This window comes from Apis mellifera, linkage group LG5, assembly GCF_003254395.2.
Source record: "Apis mellifera strain DH4 linkage group LG5, Amel_HAv3.1, whole genome shotgun sequence".
In the NCBI taxonomy this organism is placed as follows: Eukaryota; Metazoa; Arthropoda; class Insecta; order Hymenoptera; family Apidae; genus Apis; species Apis mellifera.
Window position 1 is genome coordinate 8778452 of NC_037642.1, and position 18691 is coordinate 8797142.

General features: G+C 42.7%; 1 protein-coding gene across 2 annotated transcripts in view; it reads left to right on the plus strand.

The window, feature by feature from the left end:
- The window catches only part of LOC100576196, a 159232-nt gene that overhangs the window by 100065 nt on the left and 40476 nt on the right, over positions 1–18691 (plus strand). For both annotated transcript variants that reach the window (XM_006565581.3, XM_006565579.3), the window contains one exon: positions 17713–17897. In XM_006565581.3, the coding sequence (XP_006565644.2) occupies positions 17713–17897 (185 nt within the window). The remainder of the gene's footprint in view (positions 1–17712; positions 17898–18691) is intronic.

The window sequence follows — 18691 nt, forward strand, 5'->3', positions numbered from 1 at the left end:
ACCTACCATCACCATCGTTTTAGAAAACGAAGAAGCGATCGAAAGAATCAATTTCACGAGACAGAGAAAGAAAGGAGGAAGAAGAAAAAACGCTCACGTCCATCTCTGGAACTCTCTGCCTCCTGATCGGTATCGGCCGATTAAACAAACCGAGGAGAGGTAAAAAGCGTGTCGTTGAAACGGCGACAAAGGCAGAGCGTAAATAGCGCGAGCTTATCGAGCGGGGCGCATGACGGAACGTTTTACTCCGATTGTGAGCCGCATAACTCGATGAAACTCGAGCTGGAGGTGGGGGAGGAGAAGAGGGGGAACGGTTCGATTCGTTTTTCTCCTCGTCCTCTTTCATCCGTGACCCGGTCCGGGGGAGATCCGTTTCGTCGCCGTTTCGCTCGAAATAGTGTTTCGCCCCGGCAATCGAGTTCCATCGGGCTGAACGGAGCTATTGGTATTGCTCGCTCGCTCGCTCGCCTGGTAACGGCGTTCCGTTCCGTTACAACGAAAGCGAAATATCGCGTTTCAAACCTTGACGCGTGTCAAACGATGCTCTCCAACCAACGTGGATTAAATCATCGCGCGAGTTGTGCAGGGGGAATAAGGAGGGGGATCTCGAGTCGATCGTTGAATATATTCGGTTGTAACGTTGAGAGAGTGAGAGAGAACTTTTTCAAACCGTGGAGGATAAAGATAAAGGATATCTCGTTTGATATTTTATTCCAGTGAAATCGAAGAATTCTTCCAATTTTTCGGACGATGCGATGACCAGAGATCAACAGAGGGAAGGGACGAGAGGAATTGGATAATTTTCTGAAACTTTCGCGTGATTAATGTACGACTGTAATGATTTCGAATGTAACGTTGTATAACGCGTAAAGTTTCGCGTGTTCGAAACGCTCCCATACTTTCCATATTCGTGGAAACGCGTGGACAGAAAGCTAATTTATCACTCTCGATTCCAGAGAAGTAGGAAACAATTATTATCCCTTCGAATCTTGATAACTCTCGAATTTTATAACAGAATATATAATGGGATCGGTTTAGAGAAAGTAAGGCAAGCCGTTGTATACGTCTATCCGTGCAATTTGGGGAAGTATATATACACGCTAGTTTGCAAGTTTGAGAAACGCGATGGTCTTGATTCGCCGTTTAACGGGAGGAGGGAGAGGGAGGGATGTCTTGGAGTTTGGGGCAAAGCCGAAAACCGAGGTAGGTTGTTCCTTTACAAGCCTCCAAGGGATTCGGGAACGGTGTAAGATTCGAGGCAAGTAATGAATTTCGAAGCCACTAGCTGGGTGGAATTACACGTACATAGCCTAACAAACTCGTGCCGATACTTGATTCAGGGGAACAATTCTCGATTATCGATCTACAAAGGAGACGATGTCCCAAAGGAAACGCGTTCAACTCCTGATCCGATTAATCGTTGTGTCTTTGTCCCCTCGTAAGGGGGAGAGGAAAATAGCTTTCTGAAAATTGTTGTATCCGTTGTAAACGGAAGATTGAAGATTTCCAGGGAAACTTTCTAAACGGAAATAGAAAGCGAGATCGACCAGTGCGGAAGACGAATGGATTCGATTAGGCGTTTTAACGGGTGTGGAATGGATGCGATGGGACCCTAAACGATTGGAAAGTTTTCCCTAACCGATCCAAGAAGGGGTGAACGATTCCAGAGAACCAGTTCCAGGGTTCGTTAAGCGATCCAATACTAGAACGGAAAGTTTCGTTATCTGAAAATGAGATCCTGGGACGGTTCGATGGCCGACAGGCGAAAGTTGAATAAAAAATTCATGAATTGCGTCCTTGCTTGTTTACCGATTGTTGGAAAATGAATTATTCATTTGGTGTGTTCAAATACTTTTCGAATACCTCCTCTCTATAAGGAAAATTAAAAAAAAAAAAAAAAACGAAAGAAGAAAAACATGTAGATGTTTGTTACGTTTCTAAATGTAAAACACGTGGAAGCTTCGAGTTTTTTTGTATAAAATAGAAAAAGAGAAGAAATGGAGAGAACGTTGAGGCTACTTTTTTTTTATACTAGTTCCAATATTTCAATCGGAACATAAGAACTCAAAATTTCCATACCGCTTGATATATCGCAAGTTGTAAATGATCCAGTGACCTAAATATTTTTACTTGGAAATATTAATGCGAGAGATCCGAATAAACGAAAATAACAGAGCTAATGAATGATTACGCTTTTCTTTACACGATATCTTGACAGATTCATTCTCGAGAACAAAGTTCAAATTTTTTTTAATTTCGATAATATTCGATCGAGCAGATTATATAACATGCTCTCTTCGCACAAATTTCGAAAAGGATCGAGAATCGTTTGAGTTACAATTACATATACATTTTTCTCTTTCTCTCTCTCTTTAAATTTTAATAACATTTTAACCGATCGATTTCGAGGCGAATTCCTACTTTTGTGCCATTTACGCATAATCCGCGTTGAACGCGCGTAATCTTCTCGAAAATCCGGGTATTAATATCGGAATAAACGACCGTTGAAAATCGTTGATTAAAAGTGGCGATCCGTTTGCGGCAAACACAGGGTTGGCAATTATTTCGTACATTCGCGCCTTGGACGCGAATTATTGCACGAATAACGCGTAATTCCTATCGATTCGATTGGAGAGTCAGGATATTCAGACGTTTGCCATTTATCTCATTGAATGATTAACGAGTCCTCGAGGACAGGTATTTTTCCGCTTTCAATAACGTAGCGTAGCGTGTCACGAGGACACGAGCAAACACGAGCGCGGGAGGACACTTGAAGTGGAAACTTAACACTTAACGCGCGCAACGAGAGACACTTGATAAATAATGCATAAGGTGTGCGCTGTTCGGTTTGCCGAGCCGTGCAAGACGCACTCGTGCAACTTCGACAACGAGGTAAAGGAAAAAAGGGGGGGAGGAAAAAAAAAGAGAAACGAGATTCGACGGCACCGATGGAATTCGTGTTAATTCACCGGTTCTTCGTATCGTTTCGCGCGGCGCAATCGGGAAGCCGTGACGTGTTAAGTGTTAAGTACGATCACGTAGAATCGCGGTGTCACGAGTTGTCGTGCGTCTCGTTGACTCGCGTGATCGTTGCATTATTAGCTTACGAGCGTAGCTGAATGGAACGGTACCTCTGTGTAAACCCGATGATTCCTTAGTCAGATCCTTTCCTCCTTCGTCTAAAATTGAAACAAATGTAACACGTGGTGGAATGAAACTCTCCAACGTGTAATTCGTACTCGAGATTGCGTAATTAAATGAAGGATAATTTTAAGTTTCAACAATTTCACGTGAAAAAAAATAACTTCGAAGAGATTTTGTTGATCGAAAGGAAGAAAATAAATAAGGAAATGAGTGAGGATATATCCTCGACGATTCACATTTCGGTTTGAAAGCAGGAAGGAAGCGTGTCGCGGGCAGCAAAGTGTCGATTAATTGGGCAGCCTTTGTCAACGATCGGCGGTGTACAACAATGGCAAAGTTTGTACCAAGTTGGAGTTGTTCTCCGGTATAGACCAGACTCTGATCTGGTCAACTGGGTCGAAATTTGAAAGCAAACGGTCGAGCTGGAACCGGAGGAAAGAGCTAGCTAGCCAGGATTTCGGTGGTGTCGTCGAATCGAGAATGGAATTTTGGAACGCGAATGCGACTAGAATCGGACAAAGATTTTTCGTACGAAAGGGAGAAACGTCGCTCGAGGATATCGATACTCGGCTGAGAGACCGCGAGCAGCCGTCTACGATTTCGATATGCGAGACGACCGGCCGGCTGTATCGATCGTATTTTTCCGCAGTGATCCGCAATAATATTGCCATTTATGTACGGACCGCAGAGCCGATATCCGGTTCCCTTTTACGTAACGCGTCCCCGTGCTCGAGTTTTACTTGGACCGAACTGGAACACATCGGATTCGACCCGGCTCCCTTTGATTTAGGGAGATTCTCCGGGTCCTCGCAATATCGTCTCCCAATTATTTGTTCGACCATCGCGGCTATCTATCGGAAATCTCCGTATAAACCGATCTTCTTAGCCGATCCTCGTAGCCGATATGTATCACAAGATGGAAGGATTCGCAAGGATTCACTTGGGTCGAATTAGCGGTTTCTTCTTCTGAAATTTCTCGAATCTTTTTGAAAATAAGCGAGCTTCCTTCGATTTCATCCTTGAATATTTTTAGCTATCTCTTTGTTAGTACTCTCGTATTTGCAATTCGATCGAATACGATGAATGCGAAAGCAGGCCGATTACTCGTTCTAAATCCTCTCCTCGAGAATATTTCAACGAACGTATGATTATTGTATGACGATCTTAACGAGTCGATAAATAGAGTATCCCTTCTTCTTTTGCAAAAACTTCGCAATAGCTCTCGTCCTCCATTCTACCTAAAAGGAAAAGGAACGAAAGATGAAGATGGTTTCGGTCCGTGAAAAATTTGAGACTCGTTGTCGTGGAGACTCGAAGAGACGTATGTATAAAATAGACTCGGCCGATGTAATCTCGCATGTACGCCGCTAGGAGGAGGAAGTATTTGACGTGGAAAGAGGAGGCGGTCCAGAGACGTTTCCGGTGAAAACTGGCGGAAGGTTGAAGCTCTCGGTCGTGGCTGTTACGAACGTCAACCAGACTGCTCGCGTTGCGGCATGCCGTATTACGTGGCGTCGTGTTCCTAGCCATCAGTCGGCAACCTCTTGACATTTAAAGCCGAGCAAACGGTGGTAACGAGGTAAACGACCGACGTCAAACAAACTCTTTTCGGTGTATTTAAAAAAAGAAGAAAAAGAAGAAAAAAATACTTTAAAAAGCGACTTTGATAAGCGACGAGGAACAAAGTAAGCACGTCCGCTGATGATATATCCTTCAGTTATCACCGACTGACTTAATGACTAATTGTTGACAGCTACGTGTGACGTTTTTTTTTTTCTTCTTTCCTTGTTTTTACGGCTCATTGGAGAGTATCGGCCAATTACTTGAAAAATTTTCTGGAATTGGAAAACTCTCTTTTTACGTACGCCGGATGAATATGGATGGAAAGGGTAACGAGATCATTATCATAGAGCGAACGATTCGGATTCGATCGATATCGATATGCGAAAAACAAGAAAGATGGACGTGGTTCTTCTTCATCGTTTATTTTCTTTCTTCCCCTCGGTAAATTTTACAAGTGAAATTTGATTTATCGTGCTCGAGAAGTGAGTATAAAAAATGAATAAAATCGAGACGTATATATATGGTAAAGAAATTTATTAGACACGAGTTCCAGTAGCTCTGCATAAAGAGTTGCCAAACGTTCCTGCGAATTTTCCTAAAATTCAAGACGCGCTCAAAAGTTGCTACGAATATTCGATTTGCGAGGAAATAAACGCGCATTTTTGAATATGCAGAAATTTCCCTGTACAACTCTTCGTCTCAAAGAGAAAACCTGTCCAATTTCATACAATTCTTCGTGTATCAAAACTAGGAACGAAATTATTAAAACGATTTCCCCAAAAAGAGAAAAGAAAAAAAATCGACTCGCCCCGGGGGGAATAAATATACGCGAAGGAAGTAGGATTCTTCGAAAGATTCTTCCTCTCTATCTGAACCGGATGAAAAGAAAAGAATAGAGAGCGAATAGAGAGAGAGAGGAAGGGAACGGTACACGACGGTATTTACCGTCGCAACTTCCTTTCCATCGGGGAGGATTAAACTCCTCCGGGAAGTCGTAACTCGAGGAATCTTCGAGAAAATTCAGAGAGCTCGGCTTCCTCGAAAAACTATCCCCTGACCGACGCGCGATTGCTCCGATCTGGATCCGACAATTACACCGGACTCGCGTTTATTAGTCCTTTCATGCTTTTCCACAGAAGTTGCACGGAAATTCAGTTTATCTTCTTCTTTCTCTTCTCTCTTAACTTGGACGAATGATAAGTAAATTACGGAATCGATATCGAAACGTGTTGTAAAAAAGAAAGAAAGAAAGAAAGGAGAACGCAAGAAATTTAAGATTCTCGAAAACTTTTCAGGTTATTGCAACCTGTCCAATATTTTGTTGCAACTCTACGACGACGTATATTCTACGAAACTAGTCGTAGCTTGCGCATTGGCGTACAGAAACTCGTAAGCAGTTCTTACTTACAGAAAGTTGCCGCAAACCGAGTCCCTTCGCCGACCGAGACCAAGTTTCGAGTAATCTGAAAGATTCCTCAAACTCCATGCATTTCATTTCCCGGTTAGACACTTTTGTCTATACTACGCGTCTATCGCACGGCGAAATTGCTCTTTGCATAATAAATAAAGATGGGGAGGAGAAATCGCCCTTCTTTCCCGCTATCCAAGCTTTTCCACGCTTTTCTTCGTGGCGAAGATCATGATTCGCGTTCAATCATCCAACGCGTACGCGTAATCTGCGTCTCCCGTGAAAATATTCTCTCGCAAGCTCGTCCATTAGGTTACCTCCTCCTCCTCCTCCTCCTCGAGGCGAGATTCACGAGAAAAGACGTCTGGCGGAAAATATGAAGCTCCTTCCCTCCGGTGTAATGTACGGCTTCGTTGTAAGCGAAAGAAATAGTGTGTGTGTGCTCGCATATAGGAAGGGAAATTCCGTGACCCGGTTGCAAAGGGGTTATTACATCGGCGCGCGGCAAGAAGCTTTCCGTAAAAAGAGTAAACATCGAAGCTGGGAAAGACATACTCGAACGACGAGCTTTTACATACGAGCGTAATAAAGAAAGGAACCGGACTATAAAACTGGAAACGTAACTTGGCTTCGAATAAGGGGAAAATTATAATCGTGTCGAGGCGACTTCTTGTTCACCCCGAGGGAGGGATGAAAAATCCACGCCTCCTTTCTTCTTTGAACGAAAGGAAATAAAAGGAAAGAAAAATTAAATCGCGCAGAACATTTTTTTCACGCAGAATGAATCGAAGGATTTTCACTATTCTCCTCGAGGACGTTGAACGAACGCTCTTTCGATCACGTCCCACGGCCAATTACGAGGGGGGGGCGGCGTCGATGCGCGAGGATCCCTTTGCTACTACACGTGTCCCGGATATGCATCGAATCACGTCACAACGAAGCGGATTACCGCAAGATTGTTCATGAATATTTAGAAAGCGGCCAGGTGGGGAGAGGTTTCCACCATCGAATGTCGAACGAGTCTCGAAATATCGTCGGGACGCGGACAGATTTTGCGATGACGAGAGAAGAGAGAGAGAGAGAGAGAGAGAGGATCGATTGGACAGAGATGTTGAACGATCTTCGAATTTCAAAGGGCAACGAGAAATCCGCGGATAATAAAGAGGATCGAATCGAAATCGCGCTTTCTGTCATTGTTCGATCGTTTTATGACCTGTTATTCGGGAACGGAGCAATTCCATCCGATTGCCGGCTAATATTTTTTTGTCGTTCGAAAATCGGGGCTCCCTTGTAAATCGAATCGATGAAAATCGGCCCCGTTCTTTATCCGCCTCCCGTTCCTGTTACTGCGCTCGAAATGCGAACGCGTTTTATTAATTCCACGATTAAAGTTGTATCGCGATGAAATCTGTAAAATGGGCACAAACGGATAAGTAGAATTCCTTCAAAACTGGGACTGGAGGAACTCGAAAATATGCTTCTTCGAATATTTTTTTTTCTTTTTCAGGGAGAAACAACGATCCAACGGTCGATTGCCTCGATGAAATTATCGATCGTTCGTACGTATCTGAATCTCGATTAACACTCCGCAAGTTACTCCGCGAAAATCTTCGTTAAGAAGCGGGGAGCGAAAGAATCGAGCTGATAAATCTTGGAACGGTTCGAAGAAGAGGGGAAGGGGGAGATACTTTATTATCTCGACGACTCCGATCGCGAGGGATCGAGGTTGGTCGAGCGTGATTTCTTCGGATATAATTAAAATCGTCTTATTGTCGGACTCGTTAAGGCTAATTTCCCAAGGCTTTTATCTCAGAGGAACGAACCCTCGAGTTGCTTAATCGAATGTAATAACCTCACCTTCGATTCTTCTTTCTAATTATTCCCTTGCCCTTCCGTTTTTCGCGAATTCAATTTTTTTCTCTCTCTCGTTGAATAATGAAGTTACGATCGATCACATTTATGGCGCAATGATTCGTTTTCCTTAATTAAGTCGTGTTTTCTTCTTGCACAATATTTTAATAATCTTTTTAACGTTGAATCTTTCTTTCGTGTGTTCAAAATTAAGACAATATTATTCGCGTTTATCATTTTGTGTTACCAATTTTTCATATTCAAGAATAAAAGAACATACATAATTTTTTCTTAAAAAATTTTGACAATTCAAGAATATCCCCTATTTTTTAATTACTCCATTTATTCCCTTATCCTTGGTTTCGTTCGTATCTCTTCTCCTCCGTGGGAAACGAGTTGTTTCATCGTACGATATTTTCCATCAACGAGGAAGCGTGGGAGAGGCCGACTTCCCCCGAGGAAGCGAGAAGACGTCTAATTCGAAAAGGATGTAGGACAATTTTATAAGTGGAACGATGGCTATGCATCTTCCCGTCGTTGAAAAATTATTTCAACGACTTTGCCCCAATTTTCCAATAGCGGAATAGATTCCTGCCGCGTTTTCAAGCGATATTTACGACCGCGTGCTCAGCTGCTCCGAAATTATGTCGGATCCTAACCCCTCCCCTCCTTTCCTTCCCTCGAATAGCTCCTCGTGAATCGAGGAATTCACGAGGATTGTGTAACAAGTAAACGATCCCCTTCCGGTTACATCGGCGCGTGACGCGTCGCATCCTCCTGCGAGTATTTTTCCTCTCGTTTTCCATGTTTACCCTGCGGGGATATCGGCGATTTTTCATCCGGCCCCGTGCTTTTTCCCAACCTTATCTGTCGCTGTTTATCAAGCGGAGCCGCAAACTAATTTAAAATTCCGTGAAATTCCGTGCGATCGAAGGGAGATCTTTTTATTATTATTATTATTATTTCTTCTTTTATTTTCCGAAACAACGATATTCCAGATATTCTCTCTCTCAGATTTGAATTATGATATTTCACTCGCCGAAATTCTAACTAATTTTGATTGGATACAGCATTGGCCAAAGATTCGTTATTCAAATTCGTCCACGTTGATTTCTACGTTCTACCTTTACCTTCTATATCTCTACACTGATTATCGTTATCCTTTGCTTTGCCAAACTCGAACAGTTTGAGAACCCCCATTGTTTCGTTGCCTTCAACATTAGCCTTCTCCGTTAATATCCATCCTGCTAATTTTTAATATCCATCCTCCTATTACTTTAATTTGCATTCTGCTAATTTTTTTTTTTTTTTACTTTGCTCAAAAACTCAAACATTTGATTTAAAGTTAAACCTCCATTACTACTTCCTTAGCCTTGTTTATAGCTGACTATCCTTTCCGCTTAATTTTAGCTTTGCCTCGAACATCGCCCATAAAGATAAGACGAACACGCGTTTAAAGTCTCTCTCTCTCTCTCTCTCTATCTCAGCGCGTCTCCCTCTAGCTTTGTTCTCGGTATTGCTCGTGGCACAAGGAGGAATTAAACAGGATCATCGGTGTACACGAAGGACGCGACATAAGTAATTACTATGTATCTGCGATCGGGGTATTGGCCTTCTGCGCCCGGTCGTCGTTTTGCTCTTCGTCTCTCTCTTCGATCGCCCGTTCACGTATCGCGGAAGAGGACGGGTTTTTAAAATGTAACGAGCACGAATGTTATGTATAGAGGCACACGGAGTGGCGTGTTTTTCAACCGGATCGCGTATCGCGCGAAACAGAGGAAGAGAATAGAAATAGATAAGGAAAGGAAAGGAAAGGAAAATCGATTCTCGCGTTATAACGAGAGCCATTCTTCACGCGGAGAGCGAAACGAGCGTTCATCGGAGGATGGCGAGGGAGGGGGACGCTTTTCGAGCTTGCACGACTGGTTCGTGACAGGGTGGCGTAGGTGGGCCTGTATCGTGGGCCCATTTGTTTTCGGGACGTTGAAAAATGCGGTTTCTTTCAGGTTTCAGGCCGGGTCAATGTCTCGACATTGTACACGAGTGTTTCTAAATCATGCATCATTCGTTGGAAAATTCTTGCCATCTGTATGCGCGCGACATCTATGCATTTTCATTGTGCATACACAGAATTTAACAAATAGAGAATAGTCGGAGAAGAATAGGCGCGAGGCTTGGCGACAAAGACATCTTGCAAACGATCGATCGATCGAGGAAAAAGAATTTTGCCTCTAAATAATCGAATAACTAAATAATAGAGTCTAGTTTGTGAAGTGAAGACTCGTGATAAATAAATCGAAAAAAATAAACGAATCTGAAAAATTCCATCGTAAAATCTATTGTAATATATCGTGCAAAATTATGAAAGATCTTGTAAATTCAATTATTCCAATTGTTATGATAAATATGGGTAAAAAAAGGAGAAAAAAAAGAAGAAAAATAGCCAACGTTTCGAGGAACGAGAATAAATTAACCTCGTAATTGGCAGCCAATTGGGAAACTGACCTCGAGTACAATTAAAACCAGGGACGTTTGATTAAGCGCTCGTGTAATCGTAGAAACGAGCACGTAGCGCCGGGCTACTACAGGGATGATTACGTGACGGCAAATGTCGCGTTGCCCTCATAAAAACACGAAACTTCATAAAGCTGTTTTAAGAGATGGCGCAACTTTGTTACGACTCTGTGTTTATTAAGTTTTGCGCGAGGTTCTGGATTCGTAACTGTTATTGATTCGTACTGGACACCGAATCGAAAAAATATTTGAAATGGACGAGATCTCATTGAAGGAATCGATGGAGGATAATAATAACAATAAATGAGTGAAAATAATCTCGGTAATTCGACGATCAGCTATATAGAGGCAGGCATCGTAGAAGGAAAATTTTATGAAACAGATTTTTACGAGTCGGATTTTCGCATCTTCTTATCGCGATCCTTATCCAGATACCGTACTCCTTCGGGAGCGCTTGTGAATATTTCCCCCGCTGAAAGAAGGTTATAAAATTCGATTTCTCGAGGAAGATTCGAAGGATGAAATCGATGTGTCTGTAATCTACGTTCTTAAATTCAAAGTATGACGATAATTTCACGATAAACGATAAAATTATTTGCGCGCTCCAATGCTGCAATTTCGCTTCTAATTAAGTTCCAAGTGATTCCCTTGGGAAGTTACGCATCGATACCAACATCTTACTCGCCTTTCAAAAGTAATTCCCTTCAAAATTGCCATCATTATTCTTGATATCGCCAAATTATCTTCCAACTTCATCACGAAATTTCGCCAACTTCCCCTATCTACTCACTCTATCGTCAATGTCACTATAGTCACTTTCAAATCTCGAGATGTTGAAGAAGAAGGAACCATGCGATCAATTTCCTTCTTCCCAATTTTGCTAATGTTTTCTTCAAAGTTATAAGATGTTTCTCCAAACAACTCTATCTGTTTCCAATTTTCAAATGTTACACGCGAAAGAACATGAGTTTCTGCTCAACGAATCCTTTCTTTCCTTTTTTTTCTTTTAACGAATTTCAAAAAACGCTCAAACGATTCGAATTCGTGGAATTTTCTTCAAAGTTGTAAATCTCCTCTCCAAACTGTTTCCAATTTTCGAAACGTTACGCGCAAGAGAACAAGAATCGAGTTTCTCGATGAATGGTCAACAAAAACGAACGAACCCTCCCCCCTTTTTTTTAAACGAATCGAAAACGCTAAACGATCAAACGATTCGAATTCGCGAAGTTTTCCTCAAAGTTGTGAATCTCCCCTTGCCAAACATCTATCCCATCTGTTTCCAATTTTCGAAACGTTACGCGCAAGAGAACAAGAATCGAGTTTCTCGATGAATGGTCAACAAAAACGAACGAACCCCCCCCCCCTTTTTTTTTAAACGAATCGAAAACGCTAAACGATCAAACGATTCGAACTCGCGGAGATCGAGGAGAAAACGGTAGAAACATTAATTTCGTTCCATCCCCCTCGGTTTTGCCCCGCCGATATAACGCATCGCCGTTTTCCGTCCGATTTATTAGCTAATCCGATATTTATTGGACGGCGAGGCCAATTTCCAATTTACGCAGTGGTTAACTGGCACGGGCGGCATCGCCACGTTAACTGCACACGGCCAACTGCATCCACCAACAGGCTTAGCCGTTATATCCGGTTTAATTGGATCAGGATTAAATTAACTTCCGCCGGTGATGGAACTTTAACGCGCAGGAGGAGAGATTCCTAGGGATCCGAAATTCTCCCCCTTGTACCCTTCCCGCCCGTCCATCGATTTCAACCCCCTTGGATTCCAACTGCTCGTCCCTCCTTTGTTCGCCGATTTTGATAGGCGAGATTCGGAAAGGGTTTCGACTGTTTCCGTAATTTTCATTGTCTTCGATTCTGTTTCTTTTTCTTTCGAAGAAATAGAAAATTCTTCTTGACAGAGAAATGGAGGAGAATTACAAGGAATTCTTGTTTCTCTTGTATCCCTGTGTTTACGATTTTAAATCCCATCGTTTTCTTTAATTCATATGATTCAGAATGTTAATTCGTCGAGCCATTCGATTCTTTGGATCGATCCCGAAAGTAATTTAACTCGTGGATGAAGTTTTCAGTTTGCAACGGAAGGAGGAAGGTATTGAATATATATATATCGCGAGTTCGAAACAACGTAATAATCCGACGGTCGAAAACACTTGTAAATTTTTACCACCGGCGAGGATTACCGGCGATCGGATCGAACATCGAATCGTTGCCGGCTAATTAATCGGCGGTATTCCCGCCCGTGCCGGATCAAAGCGATGTTAATTAGCCCTGCTTGCGATTTTTAACTCCATCCGTTCCGCCGGAGTCGCGGAACGATTTCGTATCGCATCGGGCGGGATTACCGGGCGAAATTACAATTTCAGTCGTAATTCAATTTTCCATGCGCCGACAATGCGAGCGAAATAGCTGGCGCGTAGCGCGCCATTATTTGAGCGGAAATGAAAAATTAACGGATACGGCCCGGTTATTAATCACCGATTTCGAAATTATTCCCTTCGAAACGGAACGAATAATGTATCGATCCGTCCTCGCCATCGTCCGTCCACAAATTTCTCCGGAGAGAGGAGAATTTTGGAAATACTTTTAGTGAATACTTCTTTCTTTTTTTTCCTTAAACAATTTCCAAAAGCAAAATGGAGGGAAAGTCGGTCTCCCTACAACGAGAAAATTTAGCTTAGTTGTTCTTGTCCAACATTTCGTTCGACTATAACCACTCTCACGAGAACGTAGGAACTATTTACTTTGGGGACGCGGAGGTTGATACAAGGGCGGTTCAAATTTGCTTAAATTTTATTGGACCGCCCTCGTAAATTAATTAATCCCAACGTATTTGGACACTGTCGCACCGCCTGACCGGGGTTTAATCGCTTCCCCGAGGCGATCCTGCGCTCGTAACCCCGCGAAGAAAGCTCTTAAACGTACCCAAGGGCGAAATCCCGTGGAGGGAGCCAAATCGTGCTCGTTCGATTATACCCCGGTGGTTCGATGAAATATCGAATAACGACTTTAAACCTCCAATTTATCCCGATTTCATTCTTCTTCAATTTCTTCATATCTTTCATCTCGAGAGCATCGATCTTCATGAAGTGTAAATATTACAACGTATTACAGCACGCTATAAATTAAAAAAAAAGATGAGATCCAATTTTTAGATTTTGTTCCTTCTCTCGAATTTAGAGTTAAAGATACTATACATTTACCTACCAAAAAAAAAAAAATTATTTAAGTACAGAGAGAAATGATTAAGATCGTTCTTTCGCAAGAACCATCTCTCCCTATAAGCTAAAAAAAATGAGATCCAATTTTTAGATTTTGTTCCTTCTCGCAAATTTAGAGTTAAACATACATTTTCCTACAAAAAAAAAAATATTGAAATACAGAGAGAAACGATTGAGATCGTTCTTTTGCAAGAACCAATTCTCCCTATAAGCTAAAAAAATAATGAGATCCAATTTTTAGATTTTGTTCCTTCTCGCAAATTTAGAGTTAAAGATACCATACATTTTCCTACAAAAAAATATTGAAGTACAGAGAGAAACGATTGAGATCGTTGTTTCGCAAGAACCACCTCGCCCGCCCCCACCGATTTTAATTGTAAATTGCTGGAAATCCTGGGACGAGGACAGGAGGAGACGATCCGTCAGGAACACCGTTTTCTCGCCGGGTATAGCCGGGTAGCAGGGCGTCTTAATGACGTATTTGCCCCGCAGTTACCCCCGCACGTATTACACCGGCGCGTAAGGCGCGCCACCGTTAACAAGCGCACGAAGACGCGTGATTCCCGTAATCCTCGAAGGGAAACCCTTTGTCCGCGCCCAACCAACGCGACGCGTGTCTTGTCGTCGAACGCCGCGGAAGCCCTTTGTCGTCTGCGCCAGAAATTACCTCGAATTAATGCCGCCGGCTTTCTCTCCAACCGTCTTCAACCAAACCCCCCTTCCGTCTCTCTCCCCCTTTTGCCGCGTCGTCGAGCTTCCATCGGTTCTTGGACCCATTGTCCCGGAAACAGGCCGTGCGTTGTCTGCTTCTGACGTTTTCTCCCTCCCTCCTCCTCCACGCTGGCCAGCCGTTGATATTTTCCTCGAAGGGTAAGTTGGAAAGGGAAGGGGGAAGGGGTCGAATTTTCGATATACGGGATGTTTTGAACGATCGTGGAAATCGTGGTTGAAAAGTTAATGGAATTTGCGAGAAAGGAGGGAAGAGGGATGGTAAATAAGGATGGGCGCAATTTTTCACGTTGTTGTCGACTGGATCCGACGGATTATTCGGGGAGGGATAAACTAAAGTTTCGGAGAGATAAGTCTGAAAGGAAAAGTCGGGAGGGGGAGGATGAGATCGAGGTCAAGAGGAAGCTCGGTTATACGATGAATAGGAAAAATATCTGAGTTTTTGGAAGAGCGAATGGACGATACGATACGGTTGGCGGGTGAATCGGCCAAAAAGGGACAATTGATCCGTGAACTACAGCTAGATAAACCGAGAAGAAGCATAATGGGAAATTGGTTAAGGAATTTCTGGCTTGAAAAATCGATCCTTCTCTTCCATCCTCTTTTTTCCTCTTTATTATCTTTCCTCCCCTTTGTTAATTAAACGATCACGAGAGGGTACGAAGGATCGATCTTCATGGAATCGGATTCATCGATCGTATATGACGAGAGATCCCGCGTAAACTCTGATCCCACAAACAAAGCTTCGTTATTTAGTTTGATCGATCAATGGTTGCGGCTCGGCGGAAGTCGTTACAGAAAGCCACCGCGCTAAGCGGGATTAATAACCAAGAGTAATGCGATTAAAGGGTTTAATTACCGGGCGTGTATGCTATCGAGTCTTCAACGTCGATCGACGTTGATCATCGTCGATAATCGGCCGAATCCAATATTCGGGGAAAAGGGAATACCTTTTTTTTTTTTTTTTTTTTATTTAATTGCCCTCGCTGCCCCATGCTCGTTAAAAGCGTACACAGCACGGGGGACTTTTATGATCTGGCGCATCGAATTAAAAGCAACCTTTTTACAAATAGAAATTAAATAGAGATCCCAGTGGAAACGTGCACGCTCGATATACAATTGCAGTTCGATCCTGTACAGCTTTGGATACGAAAGTTGCGTCCAGTGTCGTTCGTATTTTCGTTAAAACGGCCTTATTTCGATCGAAAAAGTAAGTCCATCGGATCGAACTGGAGAAATACGATACGGTTAATCCGCGTCATCGGCCCCCGACATGCTCCAGTTAATCGATGGAACACGGTCGTTTCACGCTGATTCGATAACTCGATTCCCTTTTTTTTCTTTCTTTTTTTTTTTCTTCCTCGGCCGCCCATGTTCTCCGATACCACGCGCTTTTTCTGCTATCTCGAACCAACCCCTCGATCTTCCATTCCGCGGTGTTCCAGCGTTTAATTGTTTGCTTCCTGCCCGAGCTTCCATGCCTCGGCTTTTTGCAAGCAGCGTTTGCTCGAAGGAAATGTTAACATCGTGTCCACACGATTGATGAACGAGCATGGAAGAAGAAGCGTGGAACGTAATTGTGCAATTATTATTTTTGGTCCCACGAAAATCAACAATTTCGTGCATCGAAGGCACAATTGTTCTATGAATTCGAGACAAGTTTTTTCAATTAATAATGCGATGTTAAATTTAATGAATTTCCATTACATTTAACTGGATCATCAAATCCAATTGGATAAAATTTCGTTCCATCCATATCTATCTATTAAAGATTTATTTATTAATTTTCAATATCCTTATCATTTAGATGATTTAGATAATTTCAACAAATATTATCCGTATTAAACCTGAATGATACTTTTACTTCCTTCTCACCCACTGCAAATTAAATTTATTTAAAAACTTTTTTTTTTCAAATGTACACTAGAGTCAAAATGGAAATTACATATCGAAATAAATCACTATCAAAAATCGGTCAATAAAAATCTCTACGAACTATCTTTCCCAATCAAGAACAATAGAGAAGAAACTAAAAGAGAAAAAGAGAGGAGAATTCGAAAGATAGAATACGCGGGCCTCGGGATAAAAGGTTCGGTACAGAAAGAAAAAAAAGGGCGTAGTCTCAGCTTTCCTTCTCTCCTCTTCCTTCTCAACTTATCCTCGATCACGTATAGCGGCCGGGAGACGGGAAGCGTTACGATTGAAAGGCGGCCGGCTATCGCTGACCGTAAGCTCCTTTTTCCTTTTTTCTCCCCCCCTTTGCGCTGATCACCGACGTGACTGCCGACGTGATTCTCTCTCTCTCTCCCCCCGCTCGCGAGGGAACGAAACTGGTGGAAGGAAAACTGGCCGGTATCGAAGAATTGGCTCGCGAGAAAGAATTCCGTTTCCGTTTGGAAAAAGTTTTGCCCAACTTTTTTGAAATTCTTCGAATTCGAATTCGATGAACTCGTTTCTTTCGAAAGAAATCTTCTTTGGAAAGGAAGGATAGAGAGATGGTAGAGTAGAGAAGATTTCGAGAGATCGATTAATCGAGCCGCTTTCACGAGATGATGATTCAGCACGGTTGGGTAATCGACTGCGTTCGGTCAGGGATGAGCCACGTGTTGACTTGCCGGTAAGCCTCGACCATCACTCTCCTCCCAGATTTTCCTCTCGTCCTTGACCTTGCTCCGTATCCTTCTTAATATTTAAGGAGAATTAACGAGACACGATTACCGTGTCGAAACTTGTATTTTGTTAATTATGATACACGTTTTAATGATCTTTAACTTGATCGTCGTGATTTATTTGTTCGAGCATGATTAACTCCATATTGATTTATATTATTTTAAAAAAAAAATACTTGTACCTTATTTCTTATAGTAGAACAAATATTCGTAAACGAATATCGATAGCATTTAGTTTATATCGTGAAAAGTAGTAAGAAAGAAAGCGAGAGAAGAAGAAGATATAATAAAAGGTAACGGGACGCCTTTGATCTCATTCTCTTACGAAACGGGTTTATAAAACGGGATCTACGATCCCGGGTAAGAAAGTTATCGCCTCGGGAGATAAAACTTTCGAAAACGACGTTTATTTACCCCCGCAAAAAAAAAATCGATGATCCACCCATCCATCCCAATAACAAGACGATGCGCGTGATAAAGAAAGGAGCCGTGTTGAGACTACAACTACGGACATGGAAAGGGAGGAGGAGGAGGGATGGAGAGGGATCGAGTGGTGGAACCTAGCTAAAGCGGCTTTCCTCTTCTTTTGTTTCAGGAATTGGAGAGAAGTTATACCCTCTCGACCCCGGGGGGTAGCAGCCCCGTTTGTTGCCCGCCCTGCAGCCCGCCCCCTGCGCCGGCCGCATACATATCGAGCGCACGTGCGTCCTCGCGGAGACTCGGCGCCGGAAGCGGAGGCCCGCCGTCACCGGAAAGGGACCCCTTGGGAAAACTGTTAAGGTCAGTTCACTCTCCGTTCTCGCACCGTATCGGCTAATCTCGTGCTTGCGAAACGTGAAAAATGTTTGGAGCGGAGTCGAGTATATCCAGAGGGAATTTTCAGAAAATTCAGCCTGCCTTCTGTCTTACCGTTGGGATTGGATATAAGTAGCGTCGATGCTGCTAAGAGCTCGTTCAGTTGTCTTTTTTCTTATCCCAGATCTTATTTCACCGAGGTTTACAAACGCAGAGTAAATATTGGAAATAAAATTAATCGAGTAGAAATCGCTCCCCCTAAAATTCTTTCTACCTGCTCCTTTCCTGGCCAATCGTCCGGAAACGGTAAAACTCCTCTCTTTCTCCAGGCAGCGCCTAACATCATCAATCTTAACGCGCGCGAACGAATGCATCTTTCGACGCCAAGTTACCACTTAGCACGGCTACGGGCTGAGAAATTAACCAGTCAACCCGACGCGCTATAGAACGCCGTTGACGCGAATTAATTAGAATCTTAACGATAAAAGAAAGGGAAAGGGGGAGCAAAGGCGATCGTTATCGAAGCGGGGGTTTGGACGATGATAAGGTGAGTTTCGAATTCGATGAAAAGTGAGGGAAGATTAAAAAGTCGTTCGAGATTGAAACGTTTGCATCTTTTTTTATAAACATCCGTTCGAGGTGAGCTTTATGAAAACAAGTTAAAACTTCATCCTCGTAATTCCCTTTCCTCTTCTCCTTCGCCAAATAAGTCAACGTTCCAAGTAATTCCTCCCTTCTTTAAAAGTCGCTATGCCTAATTCCACTTCATATTTTTCCAC